Source organism: Budorcas taxicolor, chromosome 3 (assembly GCF_023091745.1).
Source record: "Budorcas taxicolor isolate Tak-1 chromosome 3, Takin1.1, whole genome shotgun sequence".
Classification (NCBI taxonomy): Eukaryota; Metazoa; Chordata; class Mammalia; order Artiodactyla; family Bovidae; genus Budorcas; species Budorcas taxicolor.
In genome coordinates, this window is record NC_068912.1 from 108,158,883 (window position 1) to 108,178,874 (window position 19,992).

Here is a 19,992-nt window from a genome sequence, read left to right on the forward strand (position 1 = left end):
CAGGTAAAGGAGAGTTGTTCAGATCAGAAGATCAGACAGAGAATATGCAAATTCGAGCCACCAGGTGCTGGAGCTTGGCTGTTTACCCAGCACTGTTACTGCTTTCTTTCCTAGCCAGCATCTTTGTTCTGCAGAAATTGCGGGGGTGGGGTGGGGGAGAAGGGGCGGGCTCCCTTTCTATTGTGGTCTCATCATGGAGCCTGAATGTCTGGCCACTCCAGCTTCATTTGCCTGGTGTGCAGGAAGTGGACTGACTGGATGCAAACAGGGGAGTGTGCTAAAAGGAAACAAAATTATAGAGCCTTGAATGCTGAGTTAAAGGATTGATTCTCTAAGCAGGGGGAAATTCATCTCCAAACCTTCAACTAATAAGGATAACTTGTTTTATGAATACCATTGGTAGTTGTATGAGGAGCAATAATATAGTCCTTGATTGATAATTTTGCCTGCATAAACAAAAAAAAGCCTTCAGTATATCTGCATCAAAAATGAATTCTTTAGAAGATAAATACTTTGATAGAAAATTGACCAAAGGAGATGGATAGTGCACAAAATAATACAAATGAACAATATCTTGAGGAAAAAGAAAAAGTATTTGATAAGGTTTTTTAACAAAAGTAGTAATAGTCGTAACAGCCAAGAGTATGGACTTTGAAGCTATATGACCTCTTGCATTTGAAACTTGTCTTTGCTGTTCCTTAACTGTGTGACTTTGGGTATCACCTCTCTGAACCTTGGTTTTGTAGATTTGTTTTTTTTTTTCTTACAGTTCTTTGAAAAAATATTTATTTGGCCGCACTGGTCTTAGTTGTGACACCCTGGATCGATCATCTTCATTGCTGCATGTGGGATCTAGTTCCCTTAACAGGGATCGAACCTGGGGCCCCTGCACTGGGAGCATTGAGTCCTAGCCACTGGACCACCAGGGAGGTCCCTCCCTTTCTTCCAGTTTTATTGAACTCTAGTTAACATACAGCATTGTGTAAGTTTAAGGTGCACAGCATAATGATTTGACTTAATACCTCATGAAATGATTTCCACAATAAGTTTAGTGAACGTCCATCATCTCATATAGATATAAAATTAAAGACATAGAAAGAAATATTTTTCCCTCGTGATGAAACCTCATGATTTACTCTCTTAACAACTTTCATATATAACGTACAGCAGTGTTAGTTAGATGTATTGTGTTGCAAATCATATTTCTGCGTGTGCTCAAGCACTAAGTCACGTCCAACTCTTTGCAACCCGATGGACTGCAGCCTACCAAAGTCCTGTCTATGGGATTTCCCAGGCAAGAATACTTGAGTGGGTTGCCATTTTCTTTTCTAGGGGATCTTCCCGACCTCAGGGATCAGACCGATGTCTTCTGCATTGCCAGGTAGCTTCTTTACCGCTGAGTCACCAGGGAAGCCCCATCATATTCCTAGTACTTAATCATCCTATAACTGAAGCTTTAGACTTTTTGACTACCTTCATGTAATCCTTCCTCCCCACTATGTTACCCCTCCCTCTGGTAACCACAAATCTGACCTCATTTTGAGTTTGCTTGATTATAGATTTCTATATGTAAAGAATATCTTCCAGGGAATTCCCTGGTGATTCAGTAGTTAAGACTCTGAGGTCCACTGCAGAGGGCCTGGGGTTTAATCCCACAGGCTGCACAGCAAGGCAAAAAAAAAAAAGGGAATATCCTGGGGCTTCCCTGGTGGTTCAATGGTTAAGGATCTGCCTTGCAATGCAAGGGACACTGATTCAATCCCACATGCCTTAGGGCAACTAAGCCTGGCACCACAACTACTACTGGGCCTGCCTGCTCCACCTACTGAAGGCTGAGTGCCCTAAAGCCTGTGTTCTGCAACAAGAGAAACCACCGCAAGGAGAAGGCTGCACACCGCAACTAGAGTGGTCCCTGCTCTCCGTACCTAGAGAAGGCCTGAGTGCAGGGACAAAGACTCAACACAGCCAAAAATAAACACATATTTGGGAGGGAAAAAAAAGAGAGAATATGTTCCTCAGGGAATTGTGAGAATTAAATGAGATAATACATATGAAAATGCCCAGCACATAGTAGGAACTCAGAGACTATTTCCTCAGCTAACACTCATCATGGACTTATTGTGTATTAGACACTGAAGAACTTTCAGCACATTATCTCATTTTCCTTACCACTACCCTTCAGGGCAGGTATTATATCTCCATCTTACAGATGAGAAAACTGAGGTTCAGGGAAGGTAAGTGCCTTGCCCGAATACATAGCTGGTATAAACAATAGAGGCAGCATTAGACTGGATTAGAGAGTCTCCTCCAGAACCTGACCTCTTGAGTTTCACTCTAATGCATCCTAAACTCATGCCAACCCATCCCATCTAAACTGCTCAGGGAAGATTTCTCGTAGGCAGTGATGTTTAAACAGAGACTTGAAGGACAAGTGAGGTTTTTACCAAGCAGGCAACAAGGAGGAAAACAGACATTTGGAGTTAAGAGCAAGTCACTGGGTGGGACTGAAGTTGGGGTGGGAGGATGCTGTGGGGTGAGCTGAGCCAGGAGAGGCCCACAGAGATAGTACATGAAGGCCTTAAACAACCAACAAAGAGCTTGGACTTTTCTATAGCCTGTGGACAGCTGATGGAGTTTTCAAATGAGCAATGATAAGGCAGGATTTGCATGTTAGGAAAATTCCTCTGGCAACCGGTGCAAAGGGGGGGACATCAAACGGGGAGATCAGTGGGGATGTATTTGCAGTGATTCAGGCATAAAAAATGAGACTTGGACCAGGGGCCATCATGGGGATGGGGAGGAGAGGATGGACTGGAGAGATCAAACTGATGAGAATGAAGGTGCCGTGGAAACAGTGACTTTGGGTTATGTTCACAACTTAACCTTCTGTGGTTACAACAGTGCCTAGATGTGTGCATATGCTCTGTCGTGTCCAACTCTGTGTGGCCCCATGATTGTAGCCTGCCAGGCTCCTCTGTGCATGGAATTTTCCAGGCAAGAATACTAGAGAGGGTAGCCATTTCCTACTTCAGGGGATCTCCCCAACTCAGGGATCGAACCCAAGTCTGCATTGGCAGACGGATTCTTTACCATTAGCACCACCTGGTAGGCACTCAATAAATATTTGTTGAATGGAGAAACGGAACTTGATGTCTGTCTGTGAGAATGAGAGAGAGAGAAGAGCTGATGATTGTCCTCTCTTAGGCTTACTCCTCTTCCCTACTCCTGGGGTCTACATGTGAGGTAACCAGCAAGGAAACTATACTAACTCAAGTTCTCTGAGTAGCTGTCAAGATGGACTTCCTCAGGGAGGAACTGGGTGAAAGGGGACTCTCAGAGCCAACAGGCTCTTGGGAATCCATCTGCCCAACCCTTGCATTTTATAGATAAAGGGACCAGAGTCCAAGAAGAGGTTATAGATGAAAGTAACTAGGTTTTTCCCACTCAGTCCTTGGTGAATAATGTGCAGCACAGAAGGTCAGGGAGTGGAAGTGCCTTGGTCAAGAGATTGCAGTTAGAGAAAAGAATTAGCCAACATGAATTGAGTACCTACCGTGTGCCATAAACGTTTTTTAGATAGTCAGACAACATACAACCACCATGTTCTTCTGTTGAGTCTTGTGAGCAATACTAAAGTATAAGTATCTGTTTTATACATGATAGAGTAAACTGACACATGGTGCCTTACCAGAAATCATTCATCAACTGAAGTAATGCAACCAGGTTTGGAACCCCAAGCTATACCTGCAAAGTCCATGGAGTCCAGAGGTTTTGGTTCAGATCCCAGCTCTGCCACTTCCTAGTTGTGAACAATATATTTAATCTCTTTGAGCCTTGGCTTTATTGTTGTGTGTGAGTGTGTGTGTGTGTGTGTGTGTGTGTTTTGTTTTTGGCTTGTGTAATCTTAGTTCCCCTACCGGGGATTGAACCCATGCAGTGAAAGTGCAGCGCCCTAACCACTGGGCCACTAGGGAATTCCCAAGCCTTGGCTTTATTATTTGTACAGTGGAAATATGAACTTGCCTTACTTACTATTCCAAGGGTTTTGTGAGGATCAGATGAGGTACAGTATGGGTTAATAGCATGTAAATGCTGAAAATAATCTAAAAGCCATGTCTGGCAGTGCCATAATCAGTCTTGCAACCCAAGTCTTTTCATTTATGATGTTCTTACAAATCCAATTCAGTTTGGTCAGGCTCATGCAGTTCTCCAAGGGGGACAGGGAGGATAGCATAGGAAACAGCAAGTGTTTGGGAGTCAGGCATACCTGGGTTTGAGTGAGAGGCAGAGAGGACTCAAGAATTTCTAGGAAACAGAAATGGCAATCTGGTTAAAAGGGAACCATGGAGCTTCTCTTGAAGGTGTATTTCATAGCAAGCACACTGCTTTTACTTAGAGAGTGTGTTTTTTTGGAGAGGCCTGAGAGATGCTGATGGAGATCATGGATAGTTAAAACCTCCAACCGGCTCTCTAGCACTGACATCTATTTGAATTCCCACTCTGCCACTCACTCTTCCACCTTAGACTGCACCTGAGCTGAGTTGCCATGGGATAATCATTGCCACGGAATAACAGTTTCCTTTCTCCTTAAATTAGTTGTGAGAATTAGGGACGTAATATACTTGTGAAGCACAGGCCTAGGCACATAATTACCACCAGGTCGGAGGAGGTGGCGCTGGTCTATCTTGGTCCAGCACTTTGTTTTCATATTTATTATTGTATTTGAGTCTCAGGTGCACCCTGTGCGAGAGGGAAACAGACTTGGAGCCTCCCCGAGAGGCTGATCGATTTGCTCACGGACGGACAACCGTGCCGAGGTGGAACCGGCTCTTCAAGCCCGTGGCTCAGTATTCCCTCCTTTTTCCTTCCACAGGCTTCGTCCCAGCGATCCCAGATCCTGAGTTCCTGTGGCTGTCTCGATACAGGTGCACTGAGCCGGAGCCCGAGCCGCCCACGCCGCGAAGCTGGAATTCAGCCCCGGGCACCTGGCCGGGGCGTGCCAGAATTGGCGGAGGCAGGTATCGGTCTTGGAAGGCGCGAAAGGGATTGGAGGAGACCTCGCCTCAGGGACGGGCCCCGTTCTGTTTGGGGGCGGGGCTACGAAGCAGACCGGCCTTCGATTGGCGGGGGTGGCACGCGGGGGCGGGCTCCTTTGGGGGGCGGAGCGGCTCGGGCAGCGAGATGAAGAGCTTGAGGAAGCTGGCAGGGAAATGTCCGCCGCCGCCGGCTCTCGGGAGCGCGACTCGGCAGGTCTGGCGGGAGGTGGGAAGCTGGGCTGGGGCTTTGAGCCGGGGGCGGTGGCGGGCCTGGCCCTCGGGCGGGCGGGGTCTGCGGGGTTGTCCGGCGGACGCCTGGGGCGAAGACCAAGGTCCTGGCCCTACGGAGGCGGGGACATTGGGTCCGAAGGGCTCTGGGGATGTTAGTTCTCAGCCCGCTGTGATGAGGGCAGGCGCGGGCCAGTGGGGGTATTCAGGAATCCCGAGGTCGGGATTGTGGTTGTAGTAAAGCTCTGTTCTTGCTTCGCTGTGTGACCCGGGGCAGGTGGCTGCCCCTCTCTGAGCTTCAGTTTCTCCATCCTGACGTTCGCGTCTGACTTGTGTTGGGGATGCACTCCCCATCGCAGAGCGTTCCTTTGGGTGAGGGCTGGTGTATGTACTGGGGCTGCCTGGCTCTCCTGTCGGTCCTCAGCCCCTCTGAGAGATTGGACTCTGCGCAGACCGGGAGTCCAGGAGAGCCCTGTCCACCCTGGGCCTGGAGGCCACAGTGAGGTTACAGGTAAAAGAGACTAGGTTTGTTTTTTTTCCCACCCAGCCCTTGCTGGATAAGGCTGTGCAGCACAAAAGGCCAATTGTTGAGCAGGAGATTGTCTTTTGGAGAGTGAGAGGCCCCCGGCTGAAATTTGGGTCAGTCTAGTGCTTTGGGAGGAGGTATTTTTTGTCCAGCTCCTGGATTTTCGGTCCGGGGCTCCCTGGTGTTTTTTATTCCTGGGTGTGCCCGTGCAGCTCCTGTTACGTCCAGGCTTTGGCATGACCGTGAGTACCCACTTGTGTCCCATTTCTCAGCCACTTGCTAGAGAACTGTCAAGTGCCTGTGCAAGCGTGGGCCGGCACTCCACTTGCTCTGACCGCGCTTGGAAACTGTGAGGGGCGGGGGGGAATAACACATTGCACAAGTTTGTAAAATGAGAGGAAACGAAGCGAGCAAAGGACTTCCTCCGTGCTTGTGCTTCACCTTCTCTGCAGCCGCTGCAAGACGCGGTCACAGCACCCGATGGTGCTGATAGTTTGCAACTCATGGGTTTATCTCAGTTATGAAGTGCTGATCTTGAGACAGCTTTTGCATCAGTTTCCATGACATTCTGGGCTCTGGTACTGAGACAGGTGAGAATTTAAGATTAAGAACATACCCTTCCCTGCCCCCTTGGAAAGAGGCTGCCAGCATCCAGACAGAAGACAGGCACGATGGCAGCAGAAAGAGGTGGGTTCTGGCTTTTCGCCCGCACGCCGGATCCTGTAGAAGCGCTTCATCTCTTGAATGGAGGGAGGTCTTCTGTGAGGAGTCGGGATGGCTCTGAAGCCGCGGGGTCGTGAATGCAAAGGGATGTCAGACTCTGTTGTGATCTTTCAAAAATCCCAAACTAGCTGCATGCTGGTGAAGAGTTACTGTCAAGGTGCTGGTTTCATTTTTAATTTGAAATTATTTGTCCCTCTCGTAATCCCTACAATAAATGGGATTACACTATCAAATGGATGCTCATGTTACAATTGGTAAGAAATGGCAGCAGACCTCTAGTTCTGTTTGGGTAGCTGTGTTTGCAGAGTTCTTTGGTCTCAGAGGAGAGTCATGTCATCTACAACAAGTAGGGGGAACCCTTGGGGCCTCCTCTGAATGTCCCAGACAGTCCAGACCCAGCGGGAAACAGATATGGAATTTGGTGCTTCCTATATGCGTGTAATCAAAATACCCACTTCCTGATGGCTTGGGGAACTAACCCAAGCACTGCTTTAAAATGCTGTGTGTGATATGCATCAGGAGAAACAGGGCTTCTCCAAGGAGCTGACAGTGACAGAGGGATCTGATGATTCACAGAGGTGAGTGAGTGTGGGGTCGGCTCAGCAGGAGGGCGACCTTGTGGGGCTAGTCAAGGTCTAGCTATTTGGGGGGCAAAGATAGTCTGGTTTTCACTCCCTGCCTTTGTTTTGGTAGAGAAAGGAAACATCTCACTTGGATGCATCTCTCCAAAATGTCCATTTCTTCCCCTTGACTTGTCTTTCCTGCATTCAGGAGTGTCAGGCCAAACTTGGTAGAGGTTGCAGAAAGGTGAAATGCAGCTAATTTTCGTCTAGGGTCTGTTCTCAGGTTCAGACCAGGATCTTTGAGCTAAGTTGTGATGTGGAAGTGAGATATAAGCCTTGTTGAGTGACAGCCTGTTCATCTGATTCTCTTGGCCTCTTCAGGTGCCAAGACCTCACATAGGTCCCAGACAAGTAGCTGTTTTGAGTAGGGGATCTTTCTGCTTCTTCTCTTAGTTAACTGCTCTGTGGTATAGCTTTTTCTTTTCTTAAAAAGAAATAAAGAGAAATACCTTCCTGTTTCTGTTTAGCCAACTGAAGGTGCTTTTATCCAGAAAACCCCTTGGGGAATCTGCCTCTGACTCAGTGCTCACCCTGTCATTGTGTAAAATATTTACCTGCCTCATCCCACACATACTCAAAGACCTGGAGCTGTGTTCTGGAGGACTCTTAGCTATGGGCTAGAGAGGAAGCAGCCACTCAGAAGTCCCACTGGGGTTGTTCTGGGCTAATTTAAGAAAATGGTAACAACAGACTCATTGCAGTGTTCTCAAGTGGTTTTCTGATTCCATGATTGATTGAAAACGAGATGGCTTTGTAGTAACTCAAATTCAGAATGAGATGCGCTATGGGTATTTTTTCTCTTGGACCCAGGAAATAAAGCATTGAAGTCTGTGTGGCCTGAGAAAGGAAATGAACACTATTTATAACTCAGGGTAGCATAAAGGGTAACCTAGATTACTAGGGTAGAAGCCAGTGAGAATGTTGGAAAAACAGCCCCTGGGGTCAGTCAGTCTCCTTGCTCCTCCTCCTCCTCTTAATAAATAAAATCTGTGTGACTGACATACCCTTTTAGCACAGAAAATGAATTTTCCTAGATGTTTATCTTACACGTAGAACTCTTGCCCATCATCTCCACCTTTGTGGGAAGCTCTGCTGGCTCCTAAGCAAATTAACTGGGCTCACTTTGTTTCTTTAAACAAAAGAGAACTGTGTTCCTTTTTCTTCCTTCTTGTGTTGTTCCCTTCTCCATTCCCCTTGTGTTTGTTTCTTGAACAGGAGAATCCCCTGAAGACTTTTCTCTCCTTCAGAAAACAGGCTGTCTTGGAATTTTACAGTGGGAGCATGGAGCAAGTGAGATGACCCACAAACATTCCCTTAGAAGGGGCGCTTTGCACAGGAAAGTCCTCAGGGACAGAAGGTTCAGGAAGAGGGAGGCATCAATATTTACTAGAGGAAAGAGAGTCTGGAGACAGAGACGCTCACTAGCTTGCTTGTTTTGTTTGCTGCTTAAAATCTACTGTAACAAACTTGTAGATTTTACCAGTGGTGCATATGCGAACTGAAGCTCCAAGTATGAAGGCTGAGGATTTGAGCAAAGTATATGTCTATGTGGCCTACTTTAATTTTTATTTTTACTACTGCATGTTAATATCACACTGGACATACCTCTTGACTTTCCTCTCTCCCGTCTGTAAGATAGGAGTGAAGGTTTGCCTCCTGGAAGGTCTCATAGGAGTGAAGAAATTCAAGTTTGGAGGAGGGGGGGCTTCCTCTGGGAAAACCGGTTAGGATTTGCAGATGCCCACCTCCAAGAGCTTAGAAACTGGCTGCACTTCTCAGGGCCTTTCCTAGGCTGGTTTGTTCCAAGTTACAACATTCATTCTCTTCTTTACTCCTTTCCTTCCTCCAGTTTCTTTTCTGTCAATACAATCGCTAAAAACCTCAGTCATCCTTGACTCTCCCCTCCCCATGTCTAATAACCACATTTGGTCCATTTTTTCCCTGCAATTTAAAAATCTTTTGAAAAGTAAAGAGATTAAGTCCCAGTGGTTCTCGTTGGTGTCCTCTCACTTGACTAGTGCAGTGCTGACTCTGCAAGGCTTCCCCTAGGTGTCCTCCTCCCTTGGGGCTTGCCTTAGAGGGTAACTTTTATCACGCCCTGCTGTTTTGTTTGTGAACTTGAATGCTGCACCACTCCCTATAGCCTGCGGAATAAAGTTCAGATTCTTTAGTGTGACTTCTGAGTCCTGCAGGCCTGGCCTCAGCCCCTCTGTTGAGCCTTATCGTCCCCAACTCACCTTCATTTCCTCTTACTTCAGACCTGATTGCTTATTATTTCTGTGTTTTTTCATCTTTGTTGGCTGTTCATTCATCTGCATTTGTACAAGCTCGAAGGTGCTCCTCTTAGCATTTTGTATTCTGTCTCCTCCCCGAATGCCAGCCCAAAGCCTTGTATATCAGTAGATGCTCAAAAAATGTCCGTTGTCTTCGAGACCTGAACCGGTCCTAGCTCCAGTGCTTTGTTGCCTGAAGGATGCCTGCCCCCTTCCTCTTTGAGCAGTTTCTGCCCTTCTTTCCACCCCTCAACCCCTTCCTGGTTTGCTTTTGCCCACTTCTCTTTCAGTTTTATCACCAGACCCCAGACAGTTCACAGAAGGCCAGCAAAGAGAGAGCCTGAAGGAAAAAGTCAAGTCATTTCTCCAGTAGCCTGTGACCATTATAACCTGTGGCTGAAAAGTAATTGCACGGTCGCAGTCTTTCCCCAGAAGCTAAGCTAGTGATATTTACTTAGTCCTTGCTAACCTAAATTGGGGGCTTCCCTGGTGGCACAGGGGTAAAGAATCCATCTGCCAGTGTAGGAGATGCAGGTTCTATGCCTGGATCAGGAAGATCCCCTGGAGAAGGAGATGGCAGCTCACTTCAGTATTCTTGCCTGGGAAATCTCATGGACAGAGGAGCCTGGTGGGCTACTGTCCATGGGGCCTCAAAGAGTCGGACACTACTGAGTGACTAAACAACAATAAGAGCTCAAGTTGGATTTGCACAGGGGGCAAATTGCATTTTGAGACCAGGGTTTGCAGGTTTGCGGGGCCTGGGATGTGTCTTTAGAGGTGCCTCTGCTCACGTGAATTGTTAAAGTCTATGGTGCTTTTTTCTAAAGCCATGAGATGGTGGGAAATTTTTTTTTTTTTTAAAGAAAGGAAGACAAAAAGAAAGGACTAAGAAGCATGGTTATTTGATTTTCAAAAAAGTAACAGCACTGTTTGGGTTGGTTACCATGTTGGACTAGGAATCACTGACTCTTTCCATTCTGTTTAATGCTGGGTGCCCTGGGCTATGGGCTTCTCTCAAGAGCTCTTTGCCCCATGTGCACTGTGTATTTAGTTCCCTTTGGTCATAAGAGTCAAATCCAAACTCCACATGGCATTCAAAGTCTCACAGTTTGGCCTTAATACACATAATAAAAACCTATTCCTAATAAATTAAAACAATAAAATTATAGTTATACATAAAAATCGATTACAACTGTTATTATCACTGGCAGTTAACATTTAGTAAACACTATGGGCCTCACCCAGTGCACAGAAAAGCTCTGTAAGAGGATGTCCATTTTTCACATGGAGAGACTAAGGCTCAGAGAGGGTAAGTAACTGTGAGAATAGAATTCATGTCATCTGTCTGAATCTAATGCTTGAGCCCTAACCCTAACACTCTTCTTTTGTATCCCTTGATGCTTCTCAAGCAAAACTTTGTGTGTCTACTTATTTATACTACTTGTTATGACTTATTTCTGAGCATATCATGATGCCGTGTCTCTGCACTGGAATTATTTCCTCTGCAAGAAATGCTTTCTGCATGTCACCTTTTTCTGATAGTATAGTTTTTGATTAACCGCACAGACTCTTGACCCATATTCCCTGGGTTTGAATCCTGTCTGTACTGTTTAAAGGGCTTCCTGATGGCTCAGAGGTTAAAGCGTCTGCCTGCGCCTGCCCGCAATGCGGGAGACCTGGGTTCGATTCCTGGGTCGGGAAGATGCCCTGGAGAAGGAAATGGAAACCCACTCCAGTATTCTTGCCTGGAAAATCCCATGCACAGAGGAGCCAGTGGGCTGCAGTCCACGGGGTCGCAAAGAGTCGGACACGACTGAGCGACGTCACTTCTGTACTGTTTATTAGCTGTGTGTTCTTGGGCAGGTTACTTGCCCTCTCTGTACCCTCATGGAGGTGTTGTGAAGATTAAGTATACATACGGAGGTTAAAACCATGCCTGACATGCAGTAAGCCTTAAGTATTTGCGATTAATATTATTCATGATAATATTACTATCGTTGTCATCGTTAACACAGTCTGACTTTGGGTCTGGGTAACTAGATCGGGATCGGTCTGATTCCTTGTAAAGTGAATGAGTCTCTTGCTAGTATGTGTTGCCTTGTCTTAGACTCAGAGAGGCCGTGGGACGGCCCCCTGGTGGTGTGTACCCAGTATCAAGAAGCGTTAATCCTGCCTATTGGAACTGCCGAGTAATTTGCTCACATGGTTTTGCAGGTTCTTCTAGTGTGCTGGAAATGGAATGCCAGGGCCGGTGACTGAGGAGATAGGGACACCACCTTCTAGGCTTGTCTAGTAGATGCTCAGAAAGGGGCAGGATATGATTGTCACCCAGTAGCAACAGCCACACACCCACACAGCCTGTGCAGACCAGGGTGGTACTTTTGCTTTGTTATCCAGACCGATTTAATCCTTGTCTCCATGTAGTACTTACTCCTAAGAGTTCATAGTTTCCTTGAAGATGTTGTGCTCATGTTGGCAAAAGGGAGGCTGTGGAGTTCGGACTGTTAATGTCAACTGTGCCGTTTACTGGGCTAGCTCTGTGTCGCTGGGCATGTCTGCTCCCTCTTCTGGACCTCAGTATCCTTATTTGTAAAATGAGGCCAATAATCAGAAATAACACATGAAGCACGTAGCGCAAGCCTAGCTGTTCGTATTAGAGGGGACTCGGCAAATGACCATCATCATTATATCAAGGCCGAGGCGGATGAGGAGTGGCAAGGCAGAGGGAAGAGAACTAACCATTCCTGCGTATATGCTGTGTACCTGGCATTGTGCGAGGTTCTTGACCTGTTTAGAATTTAATTTGTTTATTCTTTTGGCCTCTCTTCAAGTGTAGTAGTGTTATCATCATTTTACAAATGAGGAAACAAATGAAGTAGTTTGCTTGAGGTTTCCTGTGAGGTTGTGGATGCAGCTGGTAAAATGGCCAGGTCATTTTATTCCAAAGCCCCATGGCTTTTCCAAAAACACTCAAATGACCCTTAAAATGCTAGACAAGTCATACAGACTGGAAGGCCTTCAGAATTGAGAGAAATGACTGCCGAGGGCTGGTGTGGTCGTGGAGGGCTTGGTGGGGGAGGAGTTGAGGCTGGACTTTGAGGAGAGGGGTCCAGAAGTCAGAGTGAGGGCAACGTGCACGGGGAACCTGTCTGTTGATTCAGTCGGCTGTCTTCAGGTGGCAGATGGGGAGAGAACGCAGGACCAGTCTGCAAAGGGCCTTTCCTGTGCCAGTCCAACCAGTTTTGGACCTTCACCTGCAGGCAGTGGTGTAATACTGGAAGTTTTAGAGCAGGGAGAGATGAAATCAGAGTTTAACCTGGCCAAGTCCAGAGACAAAATTAGCAGATGGTGTCAGGAGAAGCAGGAACCTCTCTCGTTGGGAGGCTTTTGATGTAATAGGCGAGGAGAGGAGGCCTGGGGGAAGGCAGCGGTGAGAATGAAGAGGCGGGTGGCTGACCGGCCCTGGCGGCCCAAGGAGAGTGGTGAGTGAAGGGCGGGTTGGCAAACCAGGGTGACAGGGAGATGACAGGGCTGTGACAGAAGGGAGAGCCCAGCGGAAGCCCAGAAGTCAAAGCTCAGCTTTACGTGGGACCCATCCATGCGCAGAGACGTGAGCAGTGGAGGGCCTGATCCCAGTTAGAGCTGGGTAGCTCTGTTTGGAACTGACTGTGATGGCCCATGATTCTCGGAGAAGAGAAGAGCCAGGCCTAGAGCTGCAGCGGCCAGTGTAGTAGACCCTGGTCAGTGCGGCTATTTAAATTTACTCTAGGCATTCAAAATTAACAATTCAATTTCTCATTCACTCTTGCCACATTTTAGCTGTTCAAGGGTAGCTAGTAGCTACTCTTTGGGGTGGTGTAGTTATAGACCATTTCCATCATCTGTTGAATCGCACTGGTCTGGATCTTGGGAAAACCTGTGAAAAACTGGGGGACACGCAAGGGGAAACCAGGGCAAGAGGAGCTCAAAATAAATAGAGTGCTTGAATTTTGATTTGAATTTGCTGGCTTGACTTCTAGAGCCCCTTCTGGTCACGCAGTGAGGGGTAGCCTCGATTAATCACAGGAAAAGAAGACAGCAGTCATAGGCAGATACTGCTATCTTTGTTTAGTTCAGGAAGCAGAAACTTAGAGAAGTGAGATAACTTCTTCAAGGTCATAGAGCTGGTAAGTAGCAGGGCCAGAAATGGAACCAAGTCTGACTCCACAGCCTCTTTCTCTCTCTCTCTATATGTGTGTGTGTGTGTGTGTGTGTGTACATATATATATATAGTGCTGTGTACATATATGTACATGCTATGTACAACAAAGCCTCTGACTGTGTGGATCACAACAAACTGGAAAATTCTTAAAGAAATGGGAGTACCAGACCGCTTTATCTGGTTCTGAGAAATGTGTATGCAGGTCAAGAAGCAACAGTTCCAACTGGACATGGAACAACAAACTGGTTCCAAATTGGGAAAGGAGTACATCAAGGTTGTATATTGTTACCCTGCTTATTTAATTTATATGCAGAGTACATCATGTGAAATGCCAGGGTGGATGAAGCACAAGCTGAAATCAAAATTGCCAAGAGAAATATTAGTAACCTCAGATACACAGATGCACCACCCTTATGGCAGAAAGCGAAGAGGAACTGAAGAGCGTCTTGATGAAAGTGAAAGAGGAGAGTGAAAAAGCTGGCTTAAAACTCAACATTCAGAAAACTAAGATCATGGCATCCAGTCCCATCCTAGGTAGGGAAACAAGGGAAACACTGAGAGACGTTATTTTTTTTCACGGCAGATTGTGACTGCAGCCATGAAATTAAAAGATGCTTGCTCCTTGGAAGAAAAGCCTAGACAGCATATTAAAAAGCAGAGACATTACTTTGCGGACAAAACTCTGTCTAGTCAAAGCTATGGTTTTTCCAGCAGTCATGTATGAATGTGAGAGTTGAACTGTAAAGAAAGCTGAGCACTGAAGAATTGATGCTTTTGAACTGTGGTATTGGAGAAGACTCTTGAGAGTCCCTTGGACTGTAAGGAGATCCAACCAGTCTATCCTAAGGGAAAGTAGTCCTGAATATTCATTGGAAGGACTGATGCTGAAGTTGAACCTCCAGTACAGAAATCAATCACTGGCTACGTGATGCAAAGAACTGACTCATTGGAAAAGACTCTGATTCTGGGAAAGATTGAAGGCAGGAGGATGAGATGGTTAGGTGGCATCACCAGCTCAGACATGAGTTTAAGCAAGCTTCACGAGTTGGTGACATACAGGAAAGCCTGGCGCACTGAAGTCCATGGGGTCGCAAAGAGTCGGACATGACTCAGTGACTGAATTGAACTGAACTGATGTACATATATACTTCCCAGGTGGTGCTAATGGTAAAGAACCTGTCGGTTAATGCAGGTGATGTAAGAGATGCTTGTTTGATCCCTAGGTTGGGATGATCCCCTGGAGAAGGAAATGGCAACCCACTCCAGTATTCATGCCTGCAAAATCCCATGGACAGAGGAGCCTGGAGGGCTGCATACAGTCCATGGGGTCACAGAGAGTCGGACACAGCTGAGCAACTGAACTGAACATGTTTGTGTGTATGTACTCAGTTGTACTTGATTCTGTGCAACCCTGTGGACTGTATCCTGCCAGGTTCCTCTGTCCATGGGACCTTCCAAGCAAGAATACTGGAGTGGGTAGCCGTTTCATACTCCAGGATGTGTGTATATAGTACTTATATATTTATAGTATGAAGTGAAGTGAAAGTAAGTCCCTCAATCGTGTCCGATTCTTTGCAACCCCATGGTGCACAGTCGATGGAATTCTCCAGGCCTGAATTTATTGGAGTGGGTAGCCTTTCCCTTCTCCAGGGGATCTTCCCAACCCAGGGATTGAACCCAGGTCTCCCGCATTGCGGATGGATTCTTTACTAGCTGAGCCACAAAGGAAGCCCATGTGTGTATGTATATATATATATGCTGGATCATGGGAAAAGCAAGAGAGTTCCAGAAAAACATCTATTTCTGCTTTATTGACTATGCCAAAGCCTTTGACTGTGTGGATCACAATAAACTGGAAGATTCTGAAAGAGATGGGAATACCAGACTACCTAACCTGCCTCTTGAGAAATCTGTATGCAGGTCAGGAAGCAACAGTTAGAACTGGACATGGAACAACAGACTGGTTCCAAATAGGAAAAGGAGGACGTTGAGGCTGTATATTGTCATCCTGCTTATTTAACAAATGCTGGATTGGAAGAAGCACAAGCTGGAATCAAGATTACCAGGAGAAATATCAATAACCTCAGATATGCAGATGACACCACCCTTATGGCAGAAAGTGAAGAGGAACTAAAAAGGCTCTTGAGGAAAGTGAAAGAGGAGAGTGAAAAAGTTGGCTTAAAGCGCAACATTCAGAAAACAAAGATCATGGCATCCGGTCCCATCACTTCATGGCAGATAGATGGGGAAACAGTTGAAACAGTGTCAGACTTTATTTTTGGGGGCTCCAAAATCACTGCAGATGGTGATTGCAGCCATGAAATTAAAAGACACTTACTCCTTAGAAGGAAAGTTGTGACCAACCTAGATAGCATATTCAAAAGCAGAGACATTACTTTGTCAACAAAGGTCCGTCTAGTCAAGGCTATGGTTTTTCCTGTGGTCATGTATGGATGTGAGAGTTGGACTGTGAAGAAGGCTGAGTGCCGAAGAATTGATGCTTTTGAACTGTGGTGTTGGAGAAGACTCTTGAGAGTCCCTTGGACTGCAAGGAGATCCAACCAATCCATTCTGAAAGAGATCAGCCCTGAGATTTCTTTGGAAGGAATGATGCTAAAGCTGAAACTCCAGTACTTTGGCCACCTCATGTGAAGAGTTGACTCATTGGAAAAGACTGTGATGCTGGGAGGGATTGGGGGCAGGAGGAGAAGGGGACGACAGAGGATGAGATGGCTGAATGGCATCACTGACTCGATGGACGTGAATCTGAGTGAACTCCAGGAGTTGGTGATGGACAGGGAGGCCTGGCGTGCTGCGGTTCATGGGGTCGCAAAGAGTTGGACACGACTGAGCGACTGAACTGAACTGAACTGAATATATATATACACCAAAAAATACATCTTATTATATCTAACTTTGAAAGTACCTATAAGCAAAACGGAAAAAAAAATTACCACTATGAAATAACTACTATTGACCTTTAGTGTATGCTTTTCTGACTTTCCCATGGGTATATGTGTGTGTCTAAATATATACATATATATGTATATTTATAAACATGTGGTATATATGTACATAGACATATTCCAGTCTTTTCTGATGCATGTAGGCCATGCTCTTAACTACCACCCTTAATCCTTTATCAGCATTTCTGAAGTCCTGAAAGCTCTGAAGATGGGAAAAAAATTTTTTTTCCCTAAGTTTGGCTCAAGCTCAATTTGGCAGTTAAGACTTGTCTGAACTGAGAAGGAGACTATTTATAGGCTTTATTTATCCCACTAAGCATTACTACTCATAAGTTGCACTAAGGAGATATTGAAGTGATTGATTTCTGGATGTTCCCTTGACTCTGTTGGGTGCTGTATAACATACAACACATATTATGTGTTACCTTTCTAAAATCCCCCAATTTTGAATTCCAAGATACACTTGGCCCCAAGGGTTTCAGATAAGGGATTGTGGATCTGTATTAGGTTATACTGCTGCTTTAAGAATTTTCCATAGTTTGTTGTGACCCCACACAGTCAAAGGCTTTGGCATAGTCAATAAAGCAGATGTTTTTCTGGAACTCTCTTGCTTTTTCGATGATCCAGCAGATGTTGGCAATTTGATCTCTGGTTCCTCTGCCTTTTCTAAATCCAGCTTGAACATCTGGAAGTTCAGGTTCACATACTGTTGAAGCCTGGATTGGAGAATTTTGAGCATTACTTTGCTAACCTGTGAGATGAGTGCAGTTGTGCAGTAGTTTGAACATTCTTTGGCATTGCCTTTCTTTGGAATTGGAATGAAAACTGACCTTTTCCAGCCCTGCGGCCACTGCTGAGTTTTCCAAATTTGCTGGCATATTGAGTGCAACACTTTCACAGCATCATCTTTCAGGGTTTGAAATAGCTCAACTGGAATTCCATCACCTCCACTAGCTTGTTCTTAGTGGTGCTTCCTAAGGCCCACTTGACTTTGCAGTCCAGGATGTCTGGCTCTAGGTGAGTGATGAAACTAAAGAGCCTCTTGATGAAAGTGAACGAGGATTGTAAAAAAGTTGGCTTAAAGCTCAGCATTCAGAAAACTAAGATCATGGCATCCAGTCCCATCACTTCATAGCAAATAGATGGGGAAACGATGGAAACTGTGAGGGACTTTATTTTGGGGGGGCTCCAAAATCACTGCAGATGGTGACTGCAGACTTGAAATTAAAAGACACTTGCTCCTTGGAAGAAAAGCTATGACCGACCTAGACAGCCTATTAAACAGCAGAGACATTACTTTGCCAACAAAGGTCTATATAGTCAAAGCTGTGGTTTTTCCAGTAGTCACATATGGATGTGACAATTGAACCATAAAGAAAGCTGAGCACTGAAGAACTGATGGTTCTGAACTGTGGTGTTGGAGAAGACTCTTGAGAGTCCCTTGGACTGCAAGGAGATCCAGTCAGTCCATCCTAAAGGAAATCAGTCCTGAATATTCATTGGAAGGATTGATGCTGAAGCTGAAATTCTAATACTTTGGCCACCTGATGTGAAGAACTGACTCACTAGAAAAGACCCTGGTGCTGGGAAAGATTGAAGGTGGGAGGAGAAGGGGACAACAGAGGATGAGATGGTTGGATGGCATCATGGACTCAGTGGACATGAGTTTGAGTAAGCTCCAGGTGTTGGTGATGGACAGGGAAGCCTGCTGTGCTGCAGTCCATGGGGTCACAAAGAGTCGGACACGACTGAGTGACTGAACAGAACTGATACTGCTGGCTGGGCCAAAAAGGTGCCTCCAGGAGCAGTGTTACTATTTAGACAGGTGTGTGAGAGGGGTGTGGGTATAAGCAGTGCACAGAATTCACATGAAAAATGGTAGTTCTGCACATCTAGGTCGAGCTGCAGTTATCACTCTTGATTTACCTACTAGGAGGTTCTTACTTGGACATAGTTTCAATTGTAGGTATGAAAGGTGAGCATCAGAAAGCACCCAGAAAAAAAACACCCAGAAATTACTTTGATCTTAATCCTTGCCCTTAGGCTGTTTGTTCAGTATGTGGTTATTGACTGCCTGGTACATTTCATATGTTGTGGCAGGCCGGGATAGGGGTGTCCCAGGTGGCTCAGTGGGTAAAGAATCCACCTGCAATGCAGGAGATGCACCATAAGAGGGTTCAATCCCCAGGTTCGGAAGATCCCCTGGAGAAGGAAATGGCAACCCACTCCAGTATTCTTGCCTGGGAAATCTCGTGGACAGAGGAGCCTGGCAGGCTGCATTCCATGGGGTCACAAAGACATTACTAAAGTGACTTAGCATGCATAGCATGCGTGCATGGAAACAGTGAGGAAAAACATCAGTCCCTGCTCCCAGAAGCTGCTGCTGTTGCTGCTGCTAAGTCATTTCAGTTGTGTCCAACTCTGTGTGACCTCATAGATGGCAGCCCACCAGGCTCCACCGTCCCTGGGATTCTCCAGGCAAGAACACTGAGATGGGTTGCTATTTCCTTCTCCAATGCATGAAAGTGAAAGTGAAGTCGCTCAGTCGTGTCTGACTCTTTACAACCCCATAGACTGCAGCCTCCTAGCCTCCTCCATCCATGGGATTTTCCAGGCACGAGTACTGGAGTGGGTTGCCATTGCCCTCTCCCCCAGAAGCGGAGGTCTAACTAAAGAAAAAAGATGGATGAAAAGAGTTAAAGGTGGTTACAATTCCTTTGTGATAAATACATGCCTTAGAGGTGAGCACTAGGTATGTAAGAAGGAGGAGAGGGCCCCAGAGGGCTTTTCAAAGGAGATAACTCCTGAGCTGAGTTTGAAGTTTCCTACATGAAGGTGTAATGGGCTTCCCTAGTGGCTCAGAGGTTAAAGCATCTGCCTCCAATGCGGGAGATCCGGGTTCGGTCCCTGGGTCGGGAAGATCCCCTGGAGAAGGAAATGGTAACCCACTCCGGTATTCTTGCCTGGAGAATCCCATTGATGGAGAAGCCTGGTAGGCTACAGTCCACGGGGTCACAAAGAGTCGACATGACTGAGTGACTTCACCTTCACATGAAGGTGTATTTGAGGGGTGGTTAAGCTATACCGAGGATCAGGGGTGGGTTGGAGGCAACATTTAAAAAGATAAATGTCACCCACCACCCTCGGCAGTGAAAGCGCAGAGTCCTAACCACTGGGTTACCCTTAAAAAGGTAAATGGTTTTGGTGTGACTGGATTAGGGGTGAGAAAGGAGTGTTTGTTTTAAAATCTCTGTTTATTCACAAATCTTTTTTAAAAAGTTATTTGTTTATTTCTGGTTGTGCTGCATCTTTGTTGCTGAGCACAGGCTTTCCCCAGCCGAGGCGAGCGGGTGTAAGTCTGCCTTCTCACTGCAGTGGCTTCTCTCGTTGCCGAGCACAGGCTTTAGGCACACAGG

The 19,992-nt window shown here is 46.1% G+C and overlaps 1 protein-coding gene across 1 annotated transcript in view; it reads left to right on the plus strand.

The window, feature by feature from the left end:
• Window positions 1–19,992, plus strand: part of INPP5B (inositol polyphosphate-5-phosphatase B) — a 51,590-nt gene that overhangs the window by 4,506 nt on the left and 27,092 nt on the right. The window contains 2 exon segments of the mRNA XM_052637019.1: window positions 4,874–5,068; window positions 5,071–5,250. Of these exon segments, the coding sequence (XP_052492979.1) occupies window positions 4,874–5,068; window positions 5,071–5,250 (375 nt within the window).